The sequence below is a fragment of the Gobio gobio genome, assembly GCF_949357685.1.
Source record: "Gobio gobio genome assembly, chromosome: 6".
In the NCBI taxonomy this organism is placed as follows: Eukaryota; Metazoa; Chordata; class Actinopteri; order Cypriniformes; family Gobionidae; genus Gobio; species Gobio gobio.
Genome location: NC_137102.1, coordinates 11,785,292 through 11,812,503, shown reverse-complemented (window position 1 = coordinate 11,812,503; position 27,212 = coordinate 11,785,292). Strand labels below are relative to the sequence as shown.

Sequence of the window (27,212 nt, the reverse complement as noted above, 5' to 3'; positions counted from 1 at the left end):
TGTGTGTGTGTGTGTGTGTGTGTGTGTGTGTGTGTGTGTGTGTGTGTGTGTGTGTGTGTGTGTGTGTGTGTATGGGCATGTTTTCGTGAAATATCAGGACACAAATGTGTATAATGACATGGGTATGACATAGGTATTACAAAAAGAGGGTGAAATATGAGGACGTTCCCCATGTCCTCACTTTTCAAATTGCTTATAAATCACACAGAACAAGTTTTTTTTCACAGAAAGTGAACTGCACAGTCTCCTGTGATGGGTAGGTTTAGGGGCAGGGGCAGTGTAAGGGGATAGGGTTAGGGTTAGGGTTAGTACGGTATAATTCACCTATGGAATGTCCTCACATTTCACAAAAACAAACGTGTGTGTGTGTGTGTGTGTGTGTGTGTGTGTGTGTGTGTGTGTGTGTGTGTGTGTGTGTGTGTGTGTGTGTGTGTGTGTGTGTGTGTGTGTGTGTGTGTGTGTGTGTGTGTGTGTGTGTGTGTGTGTGTGTGTCTAAGAGGTGTAACTGTCCAGAGATTTTAATACGGTAAAGGTCACATTAGGCTGAAATTCTTGAATATTCCATAAAAGATACTGTTATTATTATTTCTTTAAAACAACTAAAAAAAATTGCATTAGTATTTAAATTATTAGTAGGCCTATTTTGTCTGCCAAATCAAAGTCAGTGTTGTATCATGGGACAAGAAAACCATAAAAGAGAAGAGCCCTTTAGACCTTCATTACTGTGATTTACACTCAAAAACATTACATATTTGGACCATTTTACTTAAAGCCATGTTTTCAGACAAAATAAGCAAATTGCTTGATATTCATGAATCGACATTAAATGGTAGCTATTTGTAGCAATATTGCTAACCTTTGAACATGTTTGAAAACGTTTATGAATATAATGATTAAGATTATAGAACAAATCATTTCCCCCAGAAATGTATGAAACATTAACAAAGGCTATTCATTATTCATGTGTTTTGAGTTAGATTTTTGAAACCGTTCTACTGTTCATCATCTCAAACAATGTGTCATTGATTCATATTTTATTCACCACACAACAACAAACCAAATTTTACGGCATTACTAAAACCAAGCAGCAACTGAAAGCTCTATCAAAACACTTGCTATTGGTGTTAATTAATTTTATTTACATATATATATATATATAATTCAGCTATACGTTTTGCTATTTTTATAATATGGAGAGATAGCCTATGTTGTCATATTTTAATTGTTCTATCCTCCTGATAAAGATAAAGAGCGGGTCTAGAAATGTTACAAATGAACAAAAATGCTGCAGAGAACAAAAAATTACCAAAGACCAGAAACACTCGTGGTCGCAGGAAAATGCGAGATTCACTCAAGCGAGGAGCGAGCGTGCGCCTGCGATGACGCGCTGACATGTTCTCACTGGAGGCGTGCTGCGCCATGTGCTGCTGTCCGATTGTGATGGGAAACATACCTAGACACAAAGGAGCGCATGGTCCAAATGCAGCCCCACCCCATAAAAATAAACAAAGACCCTAAGCTTCATACTTGTCTAACGTGGGTCCACATAAGACATTCGCTCCGAGAAGAATATCTCTAAAAGTAGCCTACAGATAACGTCCAGCATGATATGGAGCAGACGACGCAGATGCACAAAGAGAGGAGCGCGCGACTTAACCCTCGCGGTCGTGAACAGAACTCTCGTATAATCTGTCGCGTCTTTCCTGCACATTACGGTTTGATGACTGGAAATAAGATGCTCTCCGTGTGTTTGTATTAAGAAGTGAACCGCCTCCTCCCTCATTTCTGTCCCCTCCCTCAAGAAACCCCCTTCCTAGTAGCCTTTTGTGTTCACGGTGCTCTACACAGTCACTGCATTCCTGTTTCGATTACTATCCGCTCATCCGAGAGCTCTGTATTTGAGACCTCCATGAGAAAGTGGCCCAATTCCGAGGAAATTACTCGCATCTACTTCTGGGACTTTGCGACGTTGAGGAAATACAAGTGGAGTGTCCAGTCCCATTCATACTTTTATCCGATCACTTACCTTCAGCTGACGGGGGGAAGTGAACACAAAGATATATTGTACAAGCGTGAAATGGATTAAGTCGCACTGAGGAAAGCTGGAGCACCACAGACGAACGAAGCGAAGGCGAAGGGGTCGGAGGGAGTCGATGAATTTCCAGCATCAACGAGAAAGAGGTGAGATAGCAGTGTCTGTCGGATGGTGACCGAGCCTGTTCCCGGGAGCCCTTAAAGGCAGACATGCTGAAAGCTGACATATAGAATTGCGATGTCGGGGCTGGTTTGTACAGCCCATTTATGTTTTCTGAAATACACATTAAATATAAAAAAGTTCCTTAGGATTACGCCGGGTGTTTCAGTACGACATCCAGAATAATTCATGACACCATTTCAGGAAAGGAGAGAGGTGTGTGTGAGATGGTAACTGACCACGAGGACATTTTGAAATGCCAAATCAACGAAAATTTAAAAAATCAAGGAAAATCTACATATCATTTACGTTCAATGGGTCTTTCACATACGAATCTATAGACTATTATGTGCTAAAAGACAGATAGAAGCGATTGTCCCGTGAAATCCTATGTTCTAGCCTATGTTCTATTCAGCACTGATGATTCCCTTCATCTACATCTCCTTTAGCCATGTGTCAGAGAGCACTGCTCAGTCAGATCAGCTTCAGTACCATGTAGTGGACAGCGCAGCTGGTACAGTGCATCAGAGATTCAAGGGTGGGAATTGTGGGGGGCGGCCAGAAGCTAACCTCACCCCGCCCCCACACAACCACACAGGGGTCAAAACAAAACAAAAAGATGGACATTCCTACATTTTTTTAAAACTTTTTATCAATAAGTGTAGCCTACATTTAATCAGCATTTGGGTGATTCTATAATTGCGGGTAGGCCAACATGTGGTGTTTGGTTTTCTGCTTTTTTTATATTTTTAATTGTTTTAATAATTTGATATTCATGGATCACAAGATGTTACAGGCCATAACAATGTAATATTTTCCGTAAAAAGTGTCTTATACGTCATTGTTGATAATCATGATTTCTTGCATTAGTCAGTGTATTTTTCCATCATGTATCATTGTGTAATTAAAATATTTGATTTGACTTTTCTCTTGGTAATATTTCATATATTTTATTTATAAAAGCCCTAAATAGTCATGTTCCTTATTCTACGACATTAAATTGTTTAAAAATAACTTTTATCTTATACAAATGTGTCCATAAATATTGCGTCAATTCTGTTACCGTACCATACTTTGCCTTTAAATTGGTGGAATTATCTCCCACAACTATGTAAGATACAAGAAACTTTCCCTCACTGATAAGATCTGAAGCACTGAAAGGTGTGTGCTATCTCTGAGAAAATATTTTAATCTAAAAAGTTATTTTGTTAAACGTCTTGTTACCACAATATCATAAGGAAAACAGAATGTATCACTGCTCACACAGTTGGTTGTTTAAAAGCTGCTAGCAAGTGGAGTTTTCAGCTAAAAAGTTTACAGTTGTCAACCCCGTTATACTCTGTTACCATGTGCTTTCTAACTGTAACACAGTTGACAAACATTCTTACTTTTTCATTAAAAGGGGAAAAAAAAGTAAGTACGTTTTTGGCAAGTACTAAATTATTCAAATTGAATATGTTTTAATACGATACTGGAGAAAATTTCTGTTTGTGAAGTTTTTTTCCCTAACTTTTTGAAATGCAAAATGTATCTCAAATTATAAAATCACTCATTTGTAAATGTTTCGGTGAGCAAAAAGTAATTTAAAAGTAAACAAAAGCTAAAACATAAAAGAGTGCGGTAAATAGATGCTCATAAACAGAAGTTTATGAGCATCAGAGGAAGTAGCCATAAAAAAACTACTTGGAGCCTGTCACAAATTTGTCGCATACTGTTCTAGGACATTGCTTCAAGGCTCATTCTCACCAGGGATGATAACTATTACAATAACTATAACTCAATTTTTTAATAATCATTCTAGTTGACTATAGTTAAATCCACACCATAACGATAAGGACACATAGGAACGATATTGTTGGAAGCCCTTTCAGAGCGACAGCCAATTAGAATCCATTAAGCATTTAAAGCATAAAGTAATGAAAAAAGTTAATATTTTGTGACATATTCCTGAATCTATATAAAATGCAAACAATACACTTAAAGGTGCACTATGTAACTTTTCCGTCCACTAGAGGGCGCTTATTCAAAACAAAGGTGTAGTTTGATGACGCCAAGTTTGAGCTCAGAATCTTGGGACATGTGGTCTTCACCTCACAGCCGGTGGAAAAGAATCGGGATAGGACTCGGGCAGAAATCATGTTCATGGATGCGATTATTAATGTTACTGTAGTGTGAAGCAGAGCAGGACCGAGTGTTGTGGAGCTGATCAAGGAGCGATTGTTAATAAGAAGAGCGCAACACACGCCTCGCAAGCAGCGGGACTTTTATTATGGCAGTTGCCGGCGCAGGCGCCATTTCCACTTTTCCGGTCATGAGTATGAGGTAACGCAGCTCTGTTTATCATATTAGATACATCTGAGTGTGTTAAAAATTATGTTGTGACGCTACTCTGCCTTTGCTCGGCGGCTGCTATGACACTTGTTGCACACTGCAGTAAGAGTGAAGCGTTTCTGCAAAATTAAACCGGAAACCGAGGGTAACGCAGATATGACGCCATTGACAGGCGACTTCCTCACACGTCCCGGTTCCTTGGTTAAAATAGCAATTTTCTCACGATTTACAAATAGTTGGAAACATTTGGGATATTGTAAGTACTCAGCTGAACAAAATGTATAACACTGGCCTAGTGGTTTTTGGATATTTTACTGCAAAAATGTTACATAGTGCACCTTTAATATAAATAATTAAATAACGAAATAATACAATTAAAAAATGTATTAGCCATTTTAACCACTAATGATAAAAATGTTGGAATCTAGCTAAATTAGTTGCATATGAAATTATCGAATTTGGTTTTTCAAAGCATGATTTTGCTAACATTAGGCTAAACAACCCACTACTGTATCTGAAGTCTCTTCTTTCACTGCAGACGTTTTAGGTTATCTCTCTCTCTCTCAGGTTCTTTTCAAACATCTTTTTCCAGCGTTGAGTAAGAAATCTCTAAAATGAGTTGAATAATCACTCACTTTCTCTATATTTATTCAGTACCAACTTCCCACCAGCTCAGACATATTGCTGAAGAGGCTCACAGAGCGACTTGATTGCTGCTTTATTGCTAAGCTCTTTTTATTTGCCAGCCAATAGACTCCTTGACAGCACAGACTTGAGTCTGTTCATTCTCGGCTTCTCCTTATCCCCCTCTCTCTTCAGAGACAAACAAAGTTGTGCAGGATAAATAGTCCCCTCTCCCCTGAAAAGAGCCTTCTTTGTTTGTGCAGTGTGAGGCGTGGAAACCGATATGGCCACCATGTGTCACCCAACTTTCATTAGCTGTCCGCCCGGAGAGAGATGTGGCTATTCAGGCTATTGCATGCTATGTCAATAGTGAATTCCACAAGGCAACTTCAATAAGGGAAGCCTAACTAAGTCACTAAACAGTGAGGGTATGTGCAGAACTGACCATTTACAGTGCTAATATTCACATCACTGTTTAATCTGATACTAGGCAGTAGTATTAAATCCTGATATTGATTGGCTATGCTGTCTACCTCATCAGATGCCACCACAATGCTGTAATATCATCCAAAACCGTTAATGTTGCACTGCAGTAATGTGTCTGTTTTTGAACCCCTTGAAAGCTGTGCCTTTAAATTTCACAAGATCTTGGACAGTTAAGTGATGTTTTGCAGTACTATGAAACACAAAGTACTCTCCAAGCCAGCTTTAGCGGTCCTTTTTGATATTTTTAGCTGCAAAGACCAGTGGATTTTATTACCTGCATGAGGATATGGTTGATGAGCCTTATATCACGACATGGTTTGCTTCCTAATTGATTAGCATCGCCTCTGAAAAAATTAATCAGTTTTTCTTCCATTTACATTTTTTTCTCTTGAGGCCAATCAAATGGTGTAATAAATGTACACTCTCTGAATGTGTCTAGCCATCCGCATCATATTTGCATGCTTAGCAATAGTGTTGTACTCAAGACCGGTCTTAAGACCATTTTTTGAAGGTCTTGGTCTTGCCTCGGTCTCGACTGCATTTCTCCTCGGTCTTGTCTTTGTCAGGGTTGGTGAAAGGAAAGGAGCGAGGACTCAATGATGCAGGTGAAAATGGGCTTTTAATGATAAAAATAAAACTAAAACAAGACAAAACAAAACTACCCCGAGGGGGGAAAACAAGACTTGACTTGAGCTTGGCTTGACTTGACTGGAGCAGGGAAACATGAGGTACATTTGACGACGATTCAGCACTGGACTGCAAACACAAGGAGATTAAATAGGGAACAAACAAAGGAGGGTAACGAGGGAAGACAGGTGGGGCAAATTAACCAATAATCAGGAAACAAGGTGGGCGGGGTTAGACAATGGACACGAGCACATGGCACAAAGAAACACTTAACAAGACATGTGCTCACACCAAACATGACATGAACATGCAGCTAATGAGAACTCACCAGCTGCATGTTCACACAAAACATGACAACATGACGTAGCACGTAGCCAGTGAAAAACACCAACCACGTGCTACACAACATAAGACAAAACATGAAAGCACACGGCCAATGTAAACATGAACCGTGTGCTACACAGAACACAACACAGACAGAAGAGCACACGCTCACATGACAAAACAAACACGCGGAGCATGAATGTCCGAATCCCAACACAAAACTGAAACCCAAACTAGACCGAAGTGCTGGGATCCGAACACCACGCCCGCACACAAAACACAAGGACAGAAGAGCACGCAGCTTGAGCATGCTCAAAGCTGCGCGCTCACACAAGACAAGACAAACAATACAGGAGTGTCAGGGCTCTGTCACAAACCAAGAGTGAACTAGACCGAAGTGACAGAACCCTGACAGTCTTGGTCTCAGACTTAGAGAACTCGGGATTTTATCTCAAGACCAGTCAAGACCACAACTGCAAGGACATCACGGCATTGCCGGTGCATTAACATCATTAAAGTGATTTGATGTCAAACTTACTGCTTAAAATGCAATCAATAACTTCTTTGTAATGTGATTTCATTTGTTACTGTGCTGCCGGGTTCAAAATCAATGCAGAATTGTCTCAAAAATGCCCAAAATTAATATAATTGGCCACCAAATTCTGAGATTTCATTTTTTTATATAACATAGAGCAAGAGAGCTGTTTTCAAGAATATAAGCGTGATTGCAAATTATATTGATTTATACAAATGTTCAATAAACAAGAAATTAATATTAAATGACAAATTTTAAACTGTCTTTGCTAATTCGGCAACGTTTCGTTATTAAATGAATCGGCTGCTTTGAACAAATCGGTTGAATAAATGATTCCGTGACTGTTCAATAATGTTAATGTTTTAATGTTAAATTAAAGGGTACTTCAGCGCTGGGAAGATGAATGTGTATTTAAACTGGGTCATTTATGTAGTAAAAATGTGAAATTATTTTTGAATTTGGTGCCTTCAAGACCGAGAAAAGATTTTTTTCTAAAATGTATTTTTGTCTCATGTGGACGAAAGACAACAATTCCCAGAATGCACTTGCTTCGCTGCCCTACGAGGCCACTCCCAAAGCCACAGCTACTGGTTACATCTCTTGCCCACCGCAACACCGCCCCCAACGTCGTTTTGATATTCAATTTCATAGTAATACAATCATTTCGTTCAGTTTGAGAACAGATACTACAATTAAAAACTGAACTTGTCTTTTCAATAAAGTGTGAGTGAGCCGAACGAAAGTCCCGACACAAACGCAGCAGGAGTCAGATTTCATTCATCACGAAAGCGAAGAGCTGAGCAGAGTTGAGGTAAGCGTGGTAGTCATTCTCGGCACGTGTCCAGTCTGGCGCGTTTTCAGATAATGTCTATGGAAGCTACTTTCATAGGAACTCATTGAAAAGTTGAAACACTCACTTTGCTCCGCACCATTCCGTTATGAATGCCCGAGCCGGGCGCATTTACATTCAGTGAGTGAGATCCCTCCGCTGTGGGCGGGTTGATAACATGCGGAACAGCTCCTTCTACTGGCTGTAGTCTCTAGCCTCTGGCCAAAAAAATCCTCAGATGACGCAAAATGACGATATTTGCATCATCTGAGGATTTTTTCCAGATATAAAATGCATAATTCTCTCATCTCAGGGGGATATGAGTGGGGAAAGTAACATAATTTGCATATACTACCAGGTTTCTACTGATTCAAAGCTTAATGCTAAATCGCTGAAGTAACCCTTTAATCATATCATTATTTATGCAGGAGTAATTGTACCAATTGAGATGTAACTTCTGTGCCATGAATTTTATTGTCAATGATTTGATTGGTAACAGCGCTATAGTGTCTTACTATTCTAATTGTATTTATTCATTAAACAGTAAATGTGGATCTTTTAGATGAATTTAAGGAGTGCTGATCTGGTCTTGACTCGGGCTCAACCCCACAAAGTCTTGGTCTCGGCACACGCTGGTCTTGGTCTCAGTTTAGGTGGTCTTGACTACAACACTACTTAGCAAGACAACTTGCAAACATGCCCAGTGATTAATTTACCAGACTGATTTAAACACTTAAGACCATTTTAGGTTGAGCCAAATAAAAGTTGCTGGCTATTTAAAGGGATGTTTACTCACCCTCAAGTTGTTCCAAACCTGTATGAGTTTCTTTATTCTGCTGAACACAAAAGAAGATATTTTAAAGAATGAGAGCAACCATTGACTACCTTAGTATTTTTTTACCTACTATGCAGATAGAGCAACCATTGACTACCATAGTATTTCTTCCCTACTATGGTAGTCAATGGTTGCTCTATCTGCTTGGTTACAAACATTCTTTAAAATATCTTCTTTTGTGTTCAGTAGAATAAAGAAACTCATACAGGTTTGGAACAACTTGAGGGTGAGTAAATGATGACAGAATTCTCATTTGTGAGTGAACTTTCCCTTTAATACCACAAGCATTGGCAAAGACTTACTTATCTTTCAACAATATGTATCTAAATATCATGTGTTTGATCTTATTCTGTCTTGACTGTTTTCACTTTTAGATTTTATTCGACCAAACCCCAAAATGATGTCTCCAAAAGACAAGCCCAAGAAGAAGCCTCCCAAAGACAGCATGACATTACTGCCATGTTTCTATTTTGTGGAGGTATGCAACGTATTTCAGTTGTTGTGGTGAAGCTTTAACAATCTCTACAAGCCTTCTTTATCTTGCCCTTAAACTGCCGAAGAAAATTGCATGACATGTTACGCACCACTGCCTTATCTTGCGAGGAGAGTCATCTGCATAGAATGCTATTTACATGTCACTTTGAGTTACAATATATTGATGTGATGAAACTTATGAGCATGTGCATCTGTGTAATAAATGACATGGAATGACTTATAAATGTGAAGTTGATATTTAACATCATAGATGCCATTTATTTGACATATAGTGAGTCATAAGCTGGACACTGGAAAACTCAGCTTCTTACCATGTTAAATGAAGGCGATGTCAAGTACATCGGACCCACGTTATATTAGGTGGCCTAACTACTATGTACTAAAATTTTAATTAATCATTTGATACACTGCACTTTGTACATACATGTTTTTACATTGTACTTACATTTTTAATAATACCTCCATGTAATTACATCTGTAATTAATTTATGTAGTTACATTTGTAATTACACTGTTGACACTTCCCTTACACCTAACCCTACCCTTAAACTTACCCATACCACCGCACCTGTCCCTAACTTTACCCGTATCCACCTCAATATCAGCAAAAATGTTTTGTAATACAATATGAACACAATAAGTACATTGTACTTATTTTTTGATGCAAGTACATAGTAGTTCAGGCCACATAATATAAAGTGGGGCCAGTAAATCTTTAACCAAGAGATTTTAACAGGATTTCAGCCAGGATTATTTGGGCTTTAACTGCTTTATTCCTTTTCAAGGACATAGTATTGATGTAAATTTCTAAGAAAAAATATTGTGAAACATGAATAGAAAAATGTAACTAGTTACCGCTAGACTTATTATTTGTCTTGATTGACTTGGATTAAAAAAAATCTTACCAGGTGGCATCTGCAAACAAGAGCCAGAGCTTTTCTCAGAACTAACATCACTCTTTTGCTATTTTGCAATTCATTTAAATAACTGGTCCCAAGTTAAGTTTTAGTGGTTCTATAAAGTCAGTTGCTCTCAAGTTCCCACATATCGTTCATCACATTACTGCACTCTAAAAAAAATTGTGCTATATGGCACTAAAAGTGGTTCTTTGGCTCGTAATCATAGGGGAACCACTTTAAGTGTTGTATAGCACCAAATCTTGGAGCTTCAGTGGTTCTTCAGCGGTTCTTCACCGGTTCTTTGGGATGACTGAGGTGCTGTAAAACACCGCTACCATATACAGAACCTGTTAAGATATGGTGCAATATAGCACCAAAAGTGGTTCCCCTATGATTACGAGCCAAGAACCACCTTTAGTGCCATATAGCACCATTTTTTGAGAGTGTGTGAACATCATCATTTGACAGTCTGTCACGGATTGGCTGATGCAGATCTAAAGTGCAGTGTGAACTTTATTAAACAAAACAAAAGAATCCAACACGCAAAGGCAACATAACAGTGTGCATGAAACACAAACAGCACCAGACAATGAAGTGTCAGAACTGAGGGCATTACATACACAGAGAACTAATAAGGTGTGTAATCAATGAAACAATGAATAACCATAAGCCTGACGTCGTCATAGTCAGATTCTAGTCAGAATATGAGTCTGATACCGCTCCATTGGGCTGTTATTATGGGGTGAACCAGGAAAAAAAATGCCTCTGCACTCAATTGGATAGACTTACAACCAATCAGAGCAACGGAGCAAGTGACATATGTTGAGCAACGCATATTTGCAACGTATATTTGTGAACAGAACTCAACTGCAGGCACGCTAGAAGAAGTAGAAGAAGAAGATGAGTGTAAACAATCTTTGCCGGTGTTGTAGAAAGAATTTAAGGATACATGGAGTAGGAGTACTTTAGCCTGACTTCGTCAAACTCAGATTCAAACGAATTCAACACAAGCGCTCTTTGGTGACGTGGATGGTTACGTTACTGTTGAACAGCTCTGGTTCGAGCGTAGTTGCTCCACAACGGATCAAGTCCAGACCGAACTTCCCGACCTCAAATGTTGTGGGCGAGGCTAAGTTCGGCTGGCATCCAGGCTAGATAACCATATCAACAAGCTTAAACAGAAAGGAAACACATGAAATGATGATAAATAAACTAAGAGACTTTAAAAATAAAACAGAAAAACACAAATTTTGACAGTCCAAAAGTATTCAAATTCTGTTAGCTTAAAGGGACAGTTCCCTCAAAAATGTATATTCTGTCATCATTTACTCATCCTCAATTTGTTCCAAACCTGTTTGAGTTTCGTTTGTCTGCTGAACACAACAGAATATATTTAGAAGAATAGGGTTTAGGGCCAGTTTTGGGGCAAAGTGACAATGGTGTCCCACAACTGTTTAGTTACAAACATTCTTCCTTTGTGTTAGGCTGAACAAAGACATTTATACAGGTTTGGAACAACTTGACGATGAGTAAATGATGACACAATTTACATTTATGTGTGAACTATCCCTTTAAGTATAAAAAATATCCCCCGGTTTCAAAGTCAAGGCTTAAGGCCTAGTCTCAGACTAAAATGCATGTTTGAGCTGTTTTAACTGAAAGCAACTTGCACTGACATATCTTAAAATATGCCATTGTTTTGTTACAAGATGCACACCAGTTGTGTTTTGTTGGCATATTTATAAAAGCTATCTAAGGCCCGGTTTCATAGACAGGGCTTAGATTAAGCCAGGTTTAGGCCTTCAATTCAATTAGGACACGTAAAATAGTTTTTATAAACGTGCCTTAGAAAAAAAAATTTTCTTGTGTGCATCGTGAGACAAAACAATGGCACTGACATTTTATGATATGACAGTGGAAGTTGCTTTCAGTTAAAAGAGCTCAAACATGCATTTTAGTCTGGGACTATCTTAAGCATTGTCTGTGAAACCGGACAATATGCAAAACATTTACACAGTTTCAAAAACATACCTTGGTTTGATATTTTGTTATTTAAAGAAATGCATACATTTTTAAGTGTTCAAATGTTTTGGGGGCCACTGTATGCCTAATACTCTCCGCATGAATAATTCATGAATGTGTCCATGCAGTAAATGTTGACTGATTCCTCCCTCCATAATCCTCTCCTGTGCCTCCTTTCCCACAACCCACCTATTCTTCCGCTTTCTCTCTCAGCTGCCAATAGTGGCATCCTCCATGATCTCTCTTTACTTCTTGGAGCTGACAGACATATTACAGCCAGCCAAAGTTGGGTTCCGTTGCCATGACCGCACACTGAGCATGCCCTATGTGGAAACGGGAGACGAGCTCATCCCTCTGCTCATGCTGCTCAGCCTGGCCTTTGCTGGCCCTGCAGCGTCTGTGAGTGTTCATACTCTATTCATAAACGGCCTAACCTATTTATCTATGTGTAGCTACTGTGAAAATTATAAAAAATCCTGTTACTCTATTCATTGATGCAATGTGGACAGTAACAGCATGGCCAGTGAATTGCATGGTCAAGGACTGAGTTTTTGTATCTTGTGTAAAGCATAATTAAACACTTGACAGATTGCATTTCTAATGTTGCTTCAGGCAGCTCTTATTCTTCTGTGCATTTTTGGCTTAGATCATGCTGGGTGAAGCCTTGATGTACTGCATGCAGTCCAAACTGAAGATTCGCTCTGGTTCAGAAGGGAGCATCAATGCAGGAGGCTGCAACTTCAACTCCTTCTTACGCAGAACAGTGCGTTTTGTGGGTATGTTAAGAGACACCTCAGTCTTGAAATGGGAAACTACAATTAAACAATGTTTAGTCATGAAAAAGGTTAATTGCTGCATATTAAATTAATCAATTATTATGAATTTTTTCAGGATTCTTTGATGAATAGATGGTTCAAATGAACAGCATGTATTTCAAAAGTTCACACGTACATTATATCAGATAATAGTAAATTATGCTTATTTGGTGTGCTGTCCGGGGGGAGGACTCCGAGCTTGAAATTTGGCCCAAACCCAAGGCTTTGAAAATATCGCAGGACAGAGGTGAGGGACGGTTATATATACCGGCTTCCTTTTGTGCTGATTGGTTGGAGTACCTGAATGTACTCCTCACACACTTTGATAAATAAACGTAATTTAAATTAGAAATATTTTGTAAGGCCGTAACCATGTATTCAAAAATGGGGGGAGGGGGGTTGTTGGTCTTTTTATTTAAAATAATTAAATAATAAAAAAAAATAGTTTGTGGTTATCGCCCTGTTTCGACTTTTGAGTCAGGTATTTCAGGTATTTCTCAGTCCCTCTCATATGCATTTCTGATTTTATATCTAAGCTGGCCTACAAATCATCTCATAATGGTTGTATGGTTGTAGAAACATCTTGAAGCTGACCTGACAACAACTGCCATAAACCAAGAAAATCTAAAACAAATTTGTCGAATATACTCAACATTTGGAATAAGGGGCACTTCAGCGCTGTATCATTCATGTGTGTCATTTATGTAGTAGAAATGGGAAATAATTTTTGGATTTGGTGCCTTCTAGACTGAGAAAAGACAGAAAATTTATTTTTGTCTCATATGTGGATGAAAGACAACAGCTTCGCTGCCCTACGAGGCCACTCCCTACACCGCCCCCAGCGTCATTTTGATCTTCATAATAATACAATAATTTTGTTCAGTTAGAGAATAAACACTACTACAAACACTACGAAAGTCACAGGACAAACACAGCAAGAGCACGAGAGAGAAGTAAGAGCTGAGCAGAGCTGAGGTAAGCACGGCTGTCATTCTCAGCGCGCGTTTTCTGACGCATATGGAAGCTAAACTTTCATAGGAATTCATTGAAAAGTTAAAACACTCACTTAGCTCCGCACTGCTCCGTTATAAATGCCCGAGTCCGAGCCGAGCACATTTACATTCTGTGCGTGAGATCTCTCCCCTGTGGGCGGGTTGAAAACATGCGGAACAGCTCCTTCTACTGACTGTAGTTTTTAGCCTCTGGCCAAAAAAATCCTCAGATGACGCAAAATGATGATATTTGCGTCATCTGAGATTTTTTTCCAGAAATAAAATGCATAATTCTCTCGTCTCAGGGGGATATGAGGGGGGTAAGTACCATAATTCAAATATACTACAGGGTTTCTACTGATACAAAGCTTAATGCTAAATCACTGAAGTTACCCTTTAGGTACAGGGTAACAAGGTACAGTTAAAATTTAATAATCAGTCCCTCCAGAAAAACGTGATTATGCGATCGCATGATTTAATGCATAATCAGGCAAAGTTCGCATATATATGCGGAGGCCGCATTTTTTCGAATACGCCGCACTTTCGCCGCATAAATTGCCTATTTCCGCATGCAAAATATGCGGGGTTAGCATGATTTCATAATCCCCGCATTTTCGTTGCAAGAAAGTCATATATATTAGCAGAAAGTTGAAAAATGTTCGTTTACTTCACACAAGAGCCGCCATTTTCTGCCTATTGCCATGGGAACGTTTTGAAGTGACGTATTTACCCGACACGAACGTCATCGAAAAGCTGCAAACCCCGTGGTGAAACCATAGATATCGGTGAAACCATGATGAAGCACGCAAATTCCCATTTGCCAACAAAAAAAACAGCAAAAGACCGCGCAAAGCAGTTTTCCGGTGTGTTGAGCGATTTCAAAAAACAGCATCATGAAGCTTCGAAGCGTTATGAATCAGTGAGTCGATTCAGCGGTTTGGATCGCCAAAGTCATGTAATTCAGCAGTTTGACTCGCGATCCAAATCATGAATCGACTTGCTGATTCATAACGCTTCGAAGCTTCATGGTGCCGTGTTTTGAAATCGGTCATCACTATATAAGTCGTTATTTAGGTTTTTTTTGCGCTCAAAAATATTCTCGTCGCTTCATAAAGTTATTGTAGAACCACTGAAGTGAGATGGACTTTGTAACGACATCTTTAGTGCCTTTTATGGGACTTGAGAGTGTAAAGTGCATTGTGCCAATGGAGGCCTTTCTGAGCCATCGGATTTCAACTAAAATATCTTCATTTGTGTTCCGAAGATGAACGGAGGTCTTACGGGTGCCGAACGACATGAGGGGAAGTCATTAATGACAGAATTTTCATTTTTGGGTGAACTAACCCTTTAAGAGATTGCACTTTGTGCATTGGAAGCATTCAAATGTCTGTTTTGTGTAGCTACCTCTGTAAAACAGGAAGTTATTTATTCATTTTTTCAGAAGTTGTAGCATATTCCTTTTGTAAAGCTACAGAACTTGTTTGACTCAATGTTTTGTAAATTTGAGCCATGTGTTTATTAAGGTCTTCAATAAAACAAGATGAGAACTTAAATATTCCCTGCACTTTCTGTGATGTAGTGCTTTTTTCTCTTTTTCATTGAACCACAGTTTTTGCAAGTTCCCGCCATTTCATCGCATAAAATTGCATAAATATCCCGCATTTTCCATCGCATTTTTTAAGAAAATATGCTGCATAATCAAGGATTTTTGCCCGCAACAATCACAAAAAAAGCAGCATTTTTCTGGAAGGACTGAATAATACCAATTTGAATGGTATTTGTACACACAAAACAGCTTTAAAGGAGAACTTGAGGACAACAATTTGACGGTCCACTAGATTTCTTATTCTTAGTTTTAATACTTGGGACCTCTTCTGACTTCTGTTCTGACATTCATTATTCATACACTCGAAAGCATTCAGACATTTTTACAGGTTTGTCTATTTTGGAAGAAGCATATGGTCGAGTGTTTTCACACAGACAAACAAAAACAAGCCTGGCTCTGTTCCACACTGACAGTTTCTCGTCCCTTCACAGGTGTTCATGTGTTTGGGCTGTGCGCCACTGCATTGGTGACTGACGTTATCCAGCTGGCCACTGGCTATCATGCTCCCTTCTTCCTAACTGTGTGCAAACCTAACTACACACTGCCGGGCGTGGCCTGCGATAAAAACCCCTACATAACCCAGGACATCTGCTCAGGCCGGGACCAGTATGCCATCCTGTCAGCAAGGTGAATGCACAAAAACAACACCATACTTTCTCACATAACTGCTAAAAAAAGCACATTGCATATAAATAAACAGCACTATCCACCCCTAGTGTTCCGCCTCCAATGTGAGGACTAAAAAGGATGAAAAATAGATATTCTTTATGTTTATGTCAAGGTTTCAGTTTAAATCCCCATTGCAATGTTTTCCAACAAGGATTACGAATGTCACATAGACCAAGGAAGCTATGGAACAGAAATGACACTGTGTTTTGCTCACTGAAGTGTGGTACATTCCTCCTGCATCTCTTCCTTGGCTCATTTACATTTCTTCCTCACATGCTAAAACTCTTGGCTGTGCTATTTTTTTGATTATTCATGTGACTGAAGTCGCTGTATCTCTTGTGTTATCAGGAAAACGTTCCCCTCCCAGCACGCCACTCTGTCTGGGTTTGCAGCTGTCTACATCTCCGTAAGCATTTCTCTTTACTTCTCTCAGGGAACATTGATTTAAAAAGGATCTGATTCTAAATACTTGCAGTTTGGAAAATCGTGCCACTGTGATTATTGAGCTAGCACTCCCAGCAAACAATTTTGCGTTTAAAAGACTGTCCAAACACAGCCCTGGCGTCTAGGATAAAACAAGGTAAAATGTGGGCTGTCAGTGAAACTTTAATAGACGCCTAAGAATAGACTTGTCGTCAGTCGTGGCTACACACAGGCCATAACATGTCAAAGAAATTAAACCAAACACTTTGTAATCACTGTTGACTTTGCATACATGATGGAATATCATACATCTCGCAAGTAATTATGGCAAAAAAGACATGTAACCAAATTCAAGGTTCTTTTGGCTAGAAGTGGGTTACTCATAGCCGGACTATATCGGGTTAGTTAACCAAGACGGTGAAATGACAATTACTTGCTGAGCTGTTATTAGAAGGATCCCGCATCAGCATTAAGCAGTTTAGAACCGTGTCAACTGCTGAGTGACCTCTACTGATAGAGTGTAGAGTATATAGGCCATAGTCAGCTTGGTGTCTGCAGCTGTAGAGCTAGAGATGCTCATTAGTCTTCTTTTGTTAGCTATGCCTCGTTGAACTCAGTGTGGGATTCCAACTGTTAATGAATCCTCTGGACAGTAAAGAGAGACATTCAAGCTGCTGTAACTACATTTGGAGTATTTTAGTTCATTCTAATTGGAAATTAGTGTTATCCTGTAGAATCTAATTGGCTGACCATACTTTAAAAGCATGAAAACTTATAAAAATAGATAAAACTGAGGCAAGTAAAGTATTCTAGGAATTGCATGCTTTCCCCATGGAATTACAAGTGTCTTCTCAAATAGCAAACTTAACCATTTAAGGAAAATTAGGTAGCTTGTAAAATCTATGATTAAAGTATCGCTATTTTTACTTAATTACTTATATTGAATTAGCTCTAAATTGTGTTAAAAATATCATATTATAACATTTACGGGTTTACAATGTATTGTTAACTTAGAAGAATAGCAAAAAAACTAACTTCAAGTAAAAAAAAAAATGTTTCATTTGACAAAGTCATTTCATATTTTGGGGAGTTTACTAGAGTAATTGTCATGTTGTTGTGACACTCATGTTTCTCTACTCAGATGTACTTCAATGCCACCATCTCAGACAGCACCAAGCTTCTGAAGCCCATGTTGGTGTTTGCCTTTGCCATAGCAGCAGCCCTGGCAAGTCTGACCCAAATCACCCAGTATCGAAGCCACCCGATTGACGTCTACGTGGGCTTTGTGATTGGGGCTGGTATCGCAGTTTATCTGGTGAGTCTTTAGTTGTTTTGTAGTTTGCTTCTCTGAACAATTTTTGCTTTGACAGCTTCAATTTTAGGTTAGCAGAGGATATCAAGACTTATTTATCTTCCTTCTTTCACTCTTTTCTAATCTGTCAACTGCAAGCTCTATATTTAGGATTTCTCTTCTATTTGAGGAAGAGAAATCCTCCAGGATTCATCAGAGACAATTTCACAGCTCCTTTTCACTCTCTCCATGTCATCTCTTTGCTTCGTCTCTTTCCTCTGATATGCTTTTGTGTTATAAACTCCTTAACTAGTCAAGTGGGTTGAAACTATTTCTGATTTACATTAAAATAGAAAATAGGTAAAGGAAAAAAATTAATAGGCAAAAAATGAAGTCTTTAAGCTCTGTATAACTGATGAACAGTAAGTGTTTTGTTTTTACACTACATGACCAAAAGTATGTGGACTTCTAACTAATGGTTTTGGCTATTTCAGCTCATAGGCGTAATTCAATGGGGGGACAGGGGGACACGTCTCCCCCAATATTCAAAGAAGGACAATTTGTCCCCCCCAATATTTGATCATACTGTATGATTATGCGGGCAATATCGATGTGATTGCAAATACGTCTTTCTTTCCAGCTCTGAAAATATAAAATCCCGGCAGATCCATTTCCCAAATCCATTCGACTGGCCTTACACTATACACTAACAAAACCCATTTCTCCTGAAATCCATGTCATGTTTTCCCTATACCTTTAGTAGCTTGTGCGCCGTCAGTGAGTTACTGTGCGTTCACACCGCCGCCGGCGAGAGCGTCAAACTTCGCTCTTGCCGCCCTGCCATCGACGCTGTAGAAAGATTCGTGGACGCGCTGCCGCTCTGACGTAGATCGAATGCTTGGTCTTTTTTGAAACGGCATTTAAAGGGGCTGCAAAGCAAACATTCATGTTGACCGGCATTTGTGCTGTCTGACCACAAGTAGGGTATAACCGTATAATATAACCTCATGAAATCATTTAAATGTGAAAGTTTAAAAAAAGCAGATCAATGGAAAGAACTTAACAATTATAGTTACATGTTTGCTAACGAAATAAACCAATTAAAAGCCATTTGTGTGGTGGATAAATAATGTTGCACGTCTTCTTATCAAACCCGCCGCACCAGCAGTGATCAACCTCCTCTATTTTGCTTGGGAACTAATGTGGTAGGAACCGAAGTTTACAGCGCTGCGTTCTCTAGAATCATCTCAAGCGGAGCACTTCTACATTCCCATTGGTTGCCGCCGGCTGCCGCCGAACCGCGTCATAGCTCATTACCATAAAGTTGACCTGACTTCAACTCTCCTTGACGCCCGAATCGTCCAAGACGCGCCGCGCCGCTCTCGCCGGAGCTCGCCGCCGGGCTCCCATTGAGAATGAATGACTTCCGGCCACTTTGACGCTCTCGCCGGCGGCGGTGTGAACGCACAGTTAGGAAAAACAAACAGAAGAAGAAGAGTTAAGGCCTTTGCACACTGAGTCCGACATTCGCATGCGAAATTTTCGCACGTCAAAAAATGAATTCGACCTCACGTTATGTCAATTACGCTTGCACACTGCCTCCGAAACTTTCGTCCGTCAAAAAAAAAATCGGAACAGGTTCGATTTTCTGCGTTTTTCGCATCCGTTTTTCCATCTACAGCTGACGCCCAACCTAAAACTGCTGGCAATGCTGGTGAATGAATCGCCAGTGCTCAGATACCTACAATTATACAAATATTATTGTATCAAAAAGACTACAATATCACACAGCTATAATTATAGCACACCAACTCCCTGTAAACCGTGTGTGAGTGTGCTCGCGCGCGCGGATCCTAGACATACTGCCAGTCTCTGTTCAGGACTGGAAATTGGTGGTCTTCTTTTTAATATGTGGCTCCAGTATCGCTAGCAAAGCATCAAACGGAGCCACTGACATTCAACTTTGAATCGGTCTGGATAATCCCGCAGCTCCTTGATAAGGTGGAAGACGGCATTTTGTGTTGTTTTGCGTTTTTTTTCATAACGCATTCATAAATACGCATCGGACTCAGTGTGCAAGGTCTCTGTGCATGACGAATTTTTCGGATCACAAATACGAAAAAACGCATGCAAAAATTTCGGACTCAGTGTGCAAAGGCCTTTAGGAGCGCGAAATCTGACAGACATTTGGCACATATCTATGAATGGTAAATATCCTGTATTTGGCTGACATAATCCCTTAGATAACGACCAGGTGAATTTCACTAGAATTTTGAATAGTAGAATTTGTGAATTTCGACTGTCATACTATACAGCTTGAATGAATGGGAGGGACTATTGACAAGCTAGCCGACAGCTAGCTAACGTTACTGTAGGCCAGGGCTCGACATTAAGGCTTGTCCGCTTGTCCGGGACAAGTGGATTTTTTGAAGGGGCAAGTGAAAGAGAATTTTACTTGCCCGACGGACAAGTAGCCTGATAAAACGCCATTAACAAAAATAACTAGGGAATCACCCAAATGCAAGAATGATTCTGCATTCATTACTGTAAGTGGCGATTGACAGTGAATGATAATAATGTATAACTGACGGTAACTAACGTTGCACTGTTGACGCTCGCGCAGCCTCTCGAGGAAAAATCGAAACAAATGTGCATCGCTCACACAGAGAAACTCAGTTAACACACTGCCCTAAAAATATGTAGAAATGTGGAGTTTATTTATATTTATAACATGATACAGTTGCAATGTCCCATTACCAAGAGTGCTGTTTTCCTGAATAACATCACGACTGAAAAGGACACTGATCTCATATGACAGTTCCATAAACAATTATTAACATTAAGTCACTTACATTTTGATGCAATATTGAGTGTTTTTTTTTCTATTTCAGCAGCGAAAATAGTTCCAAAAGATCACAGCAGAACGCATATCACAGCAACAGTGTGTGTTAGTGAATGATTCAGCGTTTAGAATGAATCGATAGAATCAAAGATTCAATGAACTATTCGTAAACGACCGCCTCATTCTTGAATGAATCAGCGTTTGAACGAATCGACTCAATGACTCGCTCATTCAGACGGTCACCTGCTGTCACCTACTGGTGGTTTAGTTTCATCTTTCCAACATTTCTTATTTGTATATTCAAAAAATATTTAAAACAAATCTCATTACATTATTTAATGCAGTTGTAATTTTTCAGTGTAAATTATTTAATTTGACTGGTAACAGCCAGTGTCGTCTTCTAATTTAATTTATTGATCCAATTTAAGAATATAAAAGGATATCTGAATCATAGCCTATATTTAAATAAGATTAGGGGAAAATGCCCTTTATAAAAGGTAAAAATATCACAAATATGCATATGTCAAAGCTGTTTGAACACTGGTGAGAATATTGCTTCAGAATACATTTTATTTACAACACGCACAAAAAACAAAAAATCATTTGAACTATCATTGCTCAAGACTTGATATTAGATTATTGTTATCCTGTAACAGTAATTTAATCAAAATGTTTATAGCCACTATATGTTTATAGAAGAATATGAGAGATCACTGGCCGCTTTGTTGTCAATTCAGGCTTGTAATTGATGCCGATGCTGTAATCATTACAGAGTGAGTATACGTTGGTTTGACGATCAGATGTAAGAAAATTCCTTGTTGTGTTACACAATTACAAACATTCAAACTCTTACTTTTATTTTATTTTGATTAAAAAAATGTGTGCATGCGACACCACAAAAAGTCCCACAGCTGTCCCCCCCAATGTGTGATTGACAATTTCGCCCTTGTTTCAGCTACACCCTTTACATGCATGTGCAAAAAATCATAATACAGCCATACAATCTCCTCAGACAAACATAGAATGGGGTACAAACAAACTGAAAACAATATGTAGAAATATATAGGAAATGAGCTAAATGTAAGCAAATGCACTACTTTAAAAGCCATTACTGTCTCAGAAAAAACAAAAAAAGGTTTTAACTTGAATTTGTGTGTGGAGTGATGAATCACAATGAAACACGAGTTGCATGGTGATGCTCCAGAGCAATGTCTTCTAAAATCTGGTGAGAAATACACTATATTGCCAAAAGTTTTGGGAAGCCTGCCTTTATATGCACATGGATTTAATGACATCCCATTCTTAATCCTTAGGGTTTAATATGGAGTTGGCCTACTCTTTGCAGCTAGAACAACTTCAACTCTTCTGGGAAGGTTTTCCACAAGGTTTAGGAGTGTGTTTATGGGAATTTTTGACCATTCTTCTAGAAGCGCATTTGTGAGGTCAGGCACTGATGTTGGACGAGAGAGCATGGCTCTCAGTCTCCGCTCTAATTCATCCCAAAGGTGTTCTATCGGGTTTAAGTCAGGACTCTATTCAGGCCAGTCAAGTTCCTCCACACCAAACTCACTCATCCATGTCTTTATGGACCTTGCTTTGTGCACTGGTTCGAAGTCATATTGGAACACGAAGGGGCTGTTCCCAGACAATTAGGAGCATGAAATTGTCCAAAATGTCTTGGTATACTGAAGCATTAGGAGTTCCTTTCACTGGAACTAAGGAGCCAAACCCAACCCCTGAAGAACAACTCCACACCATAACCCCCCCTCCACCAAACTTTACACTTGGCACAATGCAGTAAGGCAAGTACCGTTCTCCTGGCAACCGCCAAACCAAGACTCTTCCATCGGATTGCCAGACAGAGAAGCGTGATTTGTCAAGCCAGAGAACACGTCTCCACTGCTCTAGAGTCCAGTGGCGGCGTGCTTTACACCACTGCATCTGATGCTTTGCATTGCACTTGGTGATGTAAGGCTTGGATGCATCTGCTCGGCCATGGAAACCCATTCAATGAAGCTCTCTACCCACTGTTCTTGAGCTAATCTGAAGGCCACACGATGTTTGGAGGGCTGTAGCAACTGACTCTGCAGAAAGTTGGCGATTTCTGCACACAATGCGCCTCAGCATGCGCTCTGCATTTTACGTGCCCCGCTCTGTGATTTTACGAGCGCACTGTGATTTTACGTGGCTTACCACTTCGTGGCTGAGTTTCTGTTGTTCCCAATTGCTTCCACTTTATTATAATACCACTAACAGTCGACGGTGGAATATTTAGTAACAAGGAAATTTCACGAATGGACTTATTGCACAGATGGCAACCTATCAAGGTACCATGCTTGAATTCACTGAGCTCCTGAGAGCGACCCATTCTTTCACAAATATTTGTAGAAGCAGTCTGCATGCCTTGGTGCTTGATTTTATACACCTCTGGCCATGGAAGTGATTAGACACCTGAATTAAATGATTTGTAGGGGTGTCCCAATACTTTTGGCAATATAGTGTATAATAATAAATGGATCCTCTACTACAGTGAAGCATGAAGGAAGAGATGTGGTGCACCTTTTTGGCTGCTAGTACTGGTGAGCTACTTCACTGTGAAAGGTCATTTAATGCTTTGGAGTACAGGAATATTACCGAATGGCTTTCTTCCCACAATTGAAAAGTTGTTATCCAAATAGGATTGATCAGATGTTATTTTTCAATAAGACAATGCTACTGCCCAAATGGCAAAGACCATCAGGCTCATGTTTTGGCCTTGGTCAGATTCCAAGATTTGAACCCTATAGTGAATATTTGGTCTCGCATTAAACTCAAACTAACTGGGAGACATTACTCATGAAGTTTTGGAGGCCATTAACATTGAGTGGAACAACACTGACTGTTCTTCCTGTAAAAACCTGTCTGTAAGTTGGGTGAGGCCATTCTGTGCCAAGCTACTTTATCTACAGTATTTCGGTCTTTTAGTGGTCTTAACCATTTTAATCACAAATCACTGATCAGAAAATTAGCAAGAATTACGCTAGTTTATCAATTCAGCTCTAACACACCTTCGTATTTTCCAGACATCCTGAGCACCCTGATTATCTAAATTCTTCAGAAAGGTAGCAATCCAGTAGGTGGGTTGTCTACCCCTACAGTAAACATTAATAACATTTTTAGTGGAAAACTTTCCCCCAATAAAAGCTCTAATAGCAGCAACAACTCCCTATTAATGCCCAATGTTCTGAAATGAAATATTCACTAAGTACATATGGGTGTAGTGTTTAGGTGTCCACATATTTTTGGTGTATGTGCAATAGAATTCATTTGTCTTCATGTTGTAAAAATGTCTGATTAATTTGTGGACTCTCATTAACCTTGCAATAACAAGTTCTTCTCAAATTCCAGGCACTATATGCGGTGGGGAACTTTAGGTCCAATGAAGAGGCCTCCCCTAGACCATTGAAGCAATCCCATCCTCCACAAAAAGATCCTCTAAGAGAACTGACACAGCGTGGCCATGACTCGGTGTACCAAAAGGCCCATGCTTCTGAGAGCAACGATGAACTATCGGCTCCACCTCATGTTGCTGGCCTGAACCGTAAGGTGCGTCGAGAGAAAGCCTCAATGGGCAGCCTGAAGAGAGCTAGTGCAGATGTCGAGCTCTTGGCTCCTCGCAGCCCGATGGGGAAGGAGACCATGGTGACATTCAGTAACACGCTGCCCCGTGCTAACACCAACGCTATGGAGGAGCCTGCTCAGCGTCACATGACCTTCCATGTACCGATGGACTCTCAGCGTTCTAAACAGCTGGTATCCGAGTGGAAGCAGAAATCAATGGAGATGCGCAGTCTCAGTCTTAGGGACGAGGAGGAGGAAGAGGGAGCATCTCTGGAAGGAGTTGAGGGAGTCGAGGAGGAAGCTTCAGACGAGCTGGGAATGCCGTCCTCCCTTTATCCTACTGTGCAAGCCAACAGGGGTGCAACAACAGCAGCAGGTGGTTCCAGGGTGATGATGCCTCAGAGGCCCGGTGCCCCGCTATTGGTTCATATCCCAGAGGAAGCCACCAGACCACCACCAGTGTCACCTAAAAGCGCCATCACAAGGGCTAAATGGCTGTCCATGACAGAGAAAGGAGGTCCGGTACCAGCTGCCACGCCAGAGCCCCCACGGCTGCCCAACCAGCCAAGGGTCATGCAGGTCATTGCAATGTCAAAGCAACACGGTCCAGTTAGCATCACCACACCAAAGTCCTCTGAGACCGCCTCGTCCTGTGCTACGTCCAGCACTGGCTCAGAGTCTCCGTACTACCGCATCCCATCAGAGCAAGACAGAAGCAGCATTGTCACGGTAGACGCTCACGCTCCTCATCACCCAGTGGTCCGTCTGTCTTCAGGGAACGGGAACACCTGGGACTGGAGAAGCAGCTCCAATGGCAGCACAGAGGTCCACGAGACTAGTCGGACACTGCCCAGGCAGGAATGTGTGCGTGATTATCGTCCCATGAAAACAGACTCCCTCTGTTCCTCTACCAGTGAGCTTGACCCAGGGATCCTGCCTCCGCCACCTCATCCTGACCTGCTCTTGGACAGCAGTCTCAGCCGAGATTCCTCACTTCACCGTAACTCCTCGATCTCAGCTAAAGACTGGGAGCCCGGACAGCCTCACCCAGAACCGGACCACTTCTTTAAAAACTTGCAAACAAACAGACAATTTAAAGACTGAGGAGGTTTTTTGGGAGAACTCCAATGTGAATAATTGTGTTTTCAGTGGATGGCGAGAGAAGACAGCCTTCTTGGTTATCTCACATTGAGCATCTGGGGTGGATTAGTGCAGTGGGGCACCAAGAGGATCACACAGACTTGAGGAGGCTGTTGAGTGTATATGCACAAACTGTGAGGACCCACAAAACTCAGAAAAATTCAATACAAAATCAAGTTGTAATTAATACATGTATTAAGGGTTTCTACTCTTTTCCATGTTCACAGTTTTGAATTGCAGAAAATGTTTCCTCTTTCAAGATCAAGCTAAGTTCACATAAGCTAAGACAAACCCACCAACCAACCATATTTACATTTTTATTCGAGGTTTCATTCATACAGAATGATTTACATTGTATTGTACAAGAGGAAATCATGTTTCAGTTCTCTAATGACTCACTGGGGACAGATTTATTGTGGGAATAACAGGTAAGAAGTCTCATCGCTTTGCTGTGTATGGAATCAGTTTTAAGTAGGCCTAGTCACTTTCTCCTTTTTATACTAAAATATGAAGTACTCTTGCTTGTTTGTGCGTGTTGCATGTGTGTTTATTTATGTCTTCTAGACCTTGGATGGACTGTTACATATCAGCAGGGATGGCCTCTCATTTTGCTGCCCAATGTTAAGGTTTTTGTAACAAACTTTGAAGAATAAAATTGTAATAATATGTGTTTTTAGTCAGTGAATCTAGTGAATTCTGATAATTGTTTTGTGTCAAAATCTTTGATTCTCTCAGACATCAACTGTATGAAAAACAAGTGATTGTGTTTACTGCTTATCTTCTACACCTTCATACATTTATATTCAGACAGTTTTGATAAATGGATTATGTAATAAACAATTTAGTTTTATAATTGTTTCAGAGCATCAACATCCCCTGCATTTATGCCTTCCGCATACAGTAATTCATGTGTGTGCAAGCACATAAAAAAATCTGCCAATATTTCTTAAAAAATGTTATGTGGAATTTTCATAGAAATAATGATTTTTATACTGTTCAAACTGTATATTCAATCCCCTAACCCCAACCCTACCTCTAAATACAGCCCTCACAAAAAACGTATGCATTTTTTACATTTTCCAAAAAAACTAAAAACTTAATTTAGTATGTTTAGCTGTTTTCACCATGGGGACATTTGGTCAGTAGTTTGTTTTAAAGGTATTTTTTAACATGCCATTTGCAGTGATATGCATTGCTCTTCTCAAAGAGACATGATAAATCATGTGCTTTAGGTTGTGAGAGAGTATCTTCATATTTATAATAGGTCAATATCAGCTATCTAGACGACCAAAGAGTGAATGTATTCTTTAACAAATAATAAGTTAGAGCCTTTGAAGGCACAAATATCATCAGAGAGGCCTCTATCTTTATTAAAGCAGTTGTAGAGAACATGGCGTGAGTCGCGTGACATGCCTGTTTTAAAGACAATGATCAAATCATATATGCTCATTACAGAATAGTGCATTAAACATTCAGTGCCCTGGGCCAATTCAGACTGTGACTCAATATTGCAGCTCTACAAGAAGAGTGAATGTTCCCTTAGTGGGTCATAAAAAGAGCTGCAGCCTAGGCTGGCATGACTGTTCCAACAGCACAGACTTGACCTCCTTGTGGTGATTCAACATTACAAGAA

The 27,212-nt window shown here is 39.9% G+C and overlaps 1 protein-coding gene across 1 annotated transcript; it reads left to right on the top strand.

The window, feature by feature from the left end:
- Nucleotides 1–1,826: 1,826 nt before the first annotated feature.
- Nucleotides 1,827–26,430, top strand: plppr3a (phospholipid phosphatase related 3a). The gene is made up of 8 exons (XM_079819251.1): nucleotides 1,827–2,181; nucleotides 9,160–9,263; nucleotides 12,415–12,600; nucleotides 12,848–12,977; nucleotides 16,046–16,241; nucleotides 16,632–16,689; nucleotides 17,848–18,021; nucleotides 24,227–26,430. Exons 1-8 carry the CDS (start codon nucleotides 2,154–2,156, stop codon nucleotides 25,541–25,543), a joined length of 2,193 nt encoding a protein of 730 aa, XP_079675377.1. The 5' UTR covers nucleotides 1,827–2,153; the 3' UTR covers nucleotides 25,544–26,430.
- The last annotated feature ends 782 nt before the right edge of the window (nucleotides 26,431–27,212 follow it).

Excerpts from the sequence above, each read along its gene's own strand:
- plppr3a (XM_079819251.1), top strand. The coding sequence starts at position 2,154 with ATGAATTTCCAGCATCAACGAGAAAGAG. Across the intron at positions 12,601-12,847 it reads TTGCTGGCCCTGCAGCGTCT|ATCATGCTGGGTGAAGCCTT; the intron begins GTGAGTGTTCAT and ends TTTTTGGCTTAG. Across the intron at positions 16,242-16,631 it reads TATGCCATCCTGTCAGCAAG|GAAAACGTTCCCCTCCCAGC; the intron begins GTGAATGCACAA and ends TTGTGTTATCAG.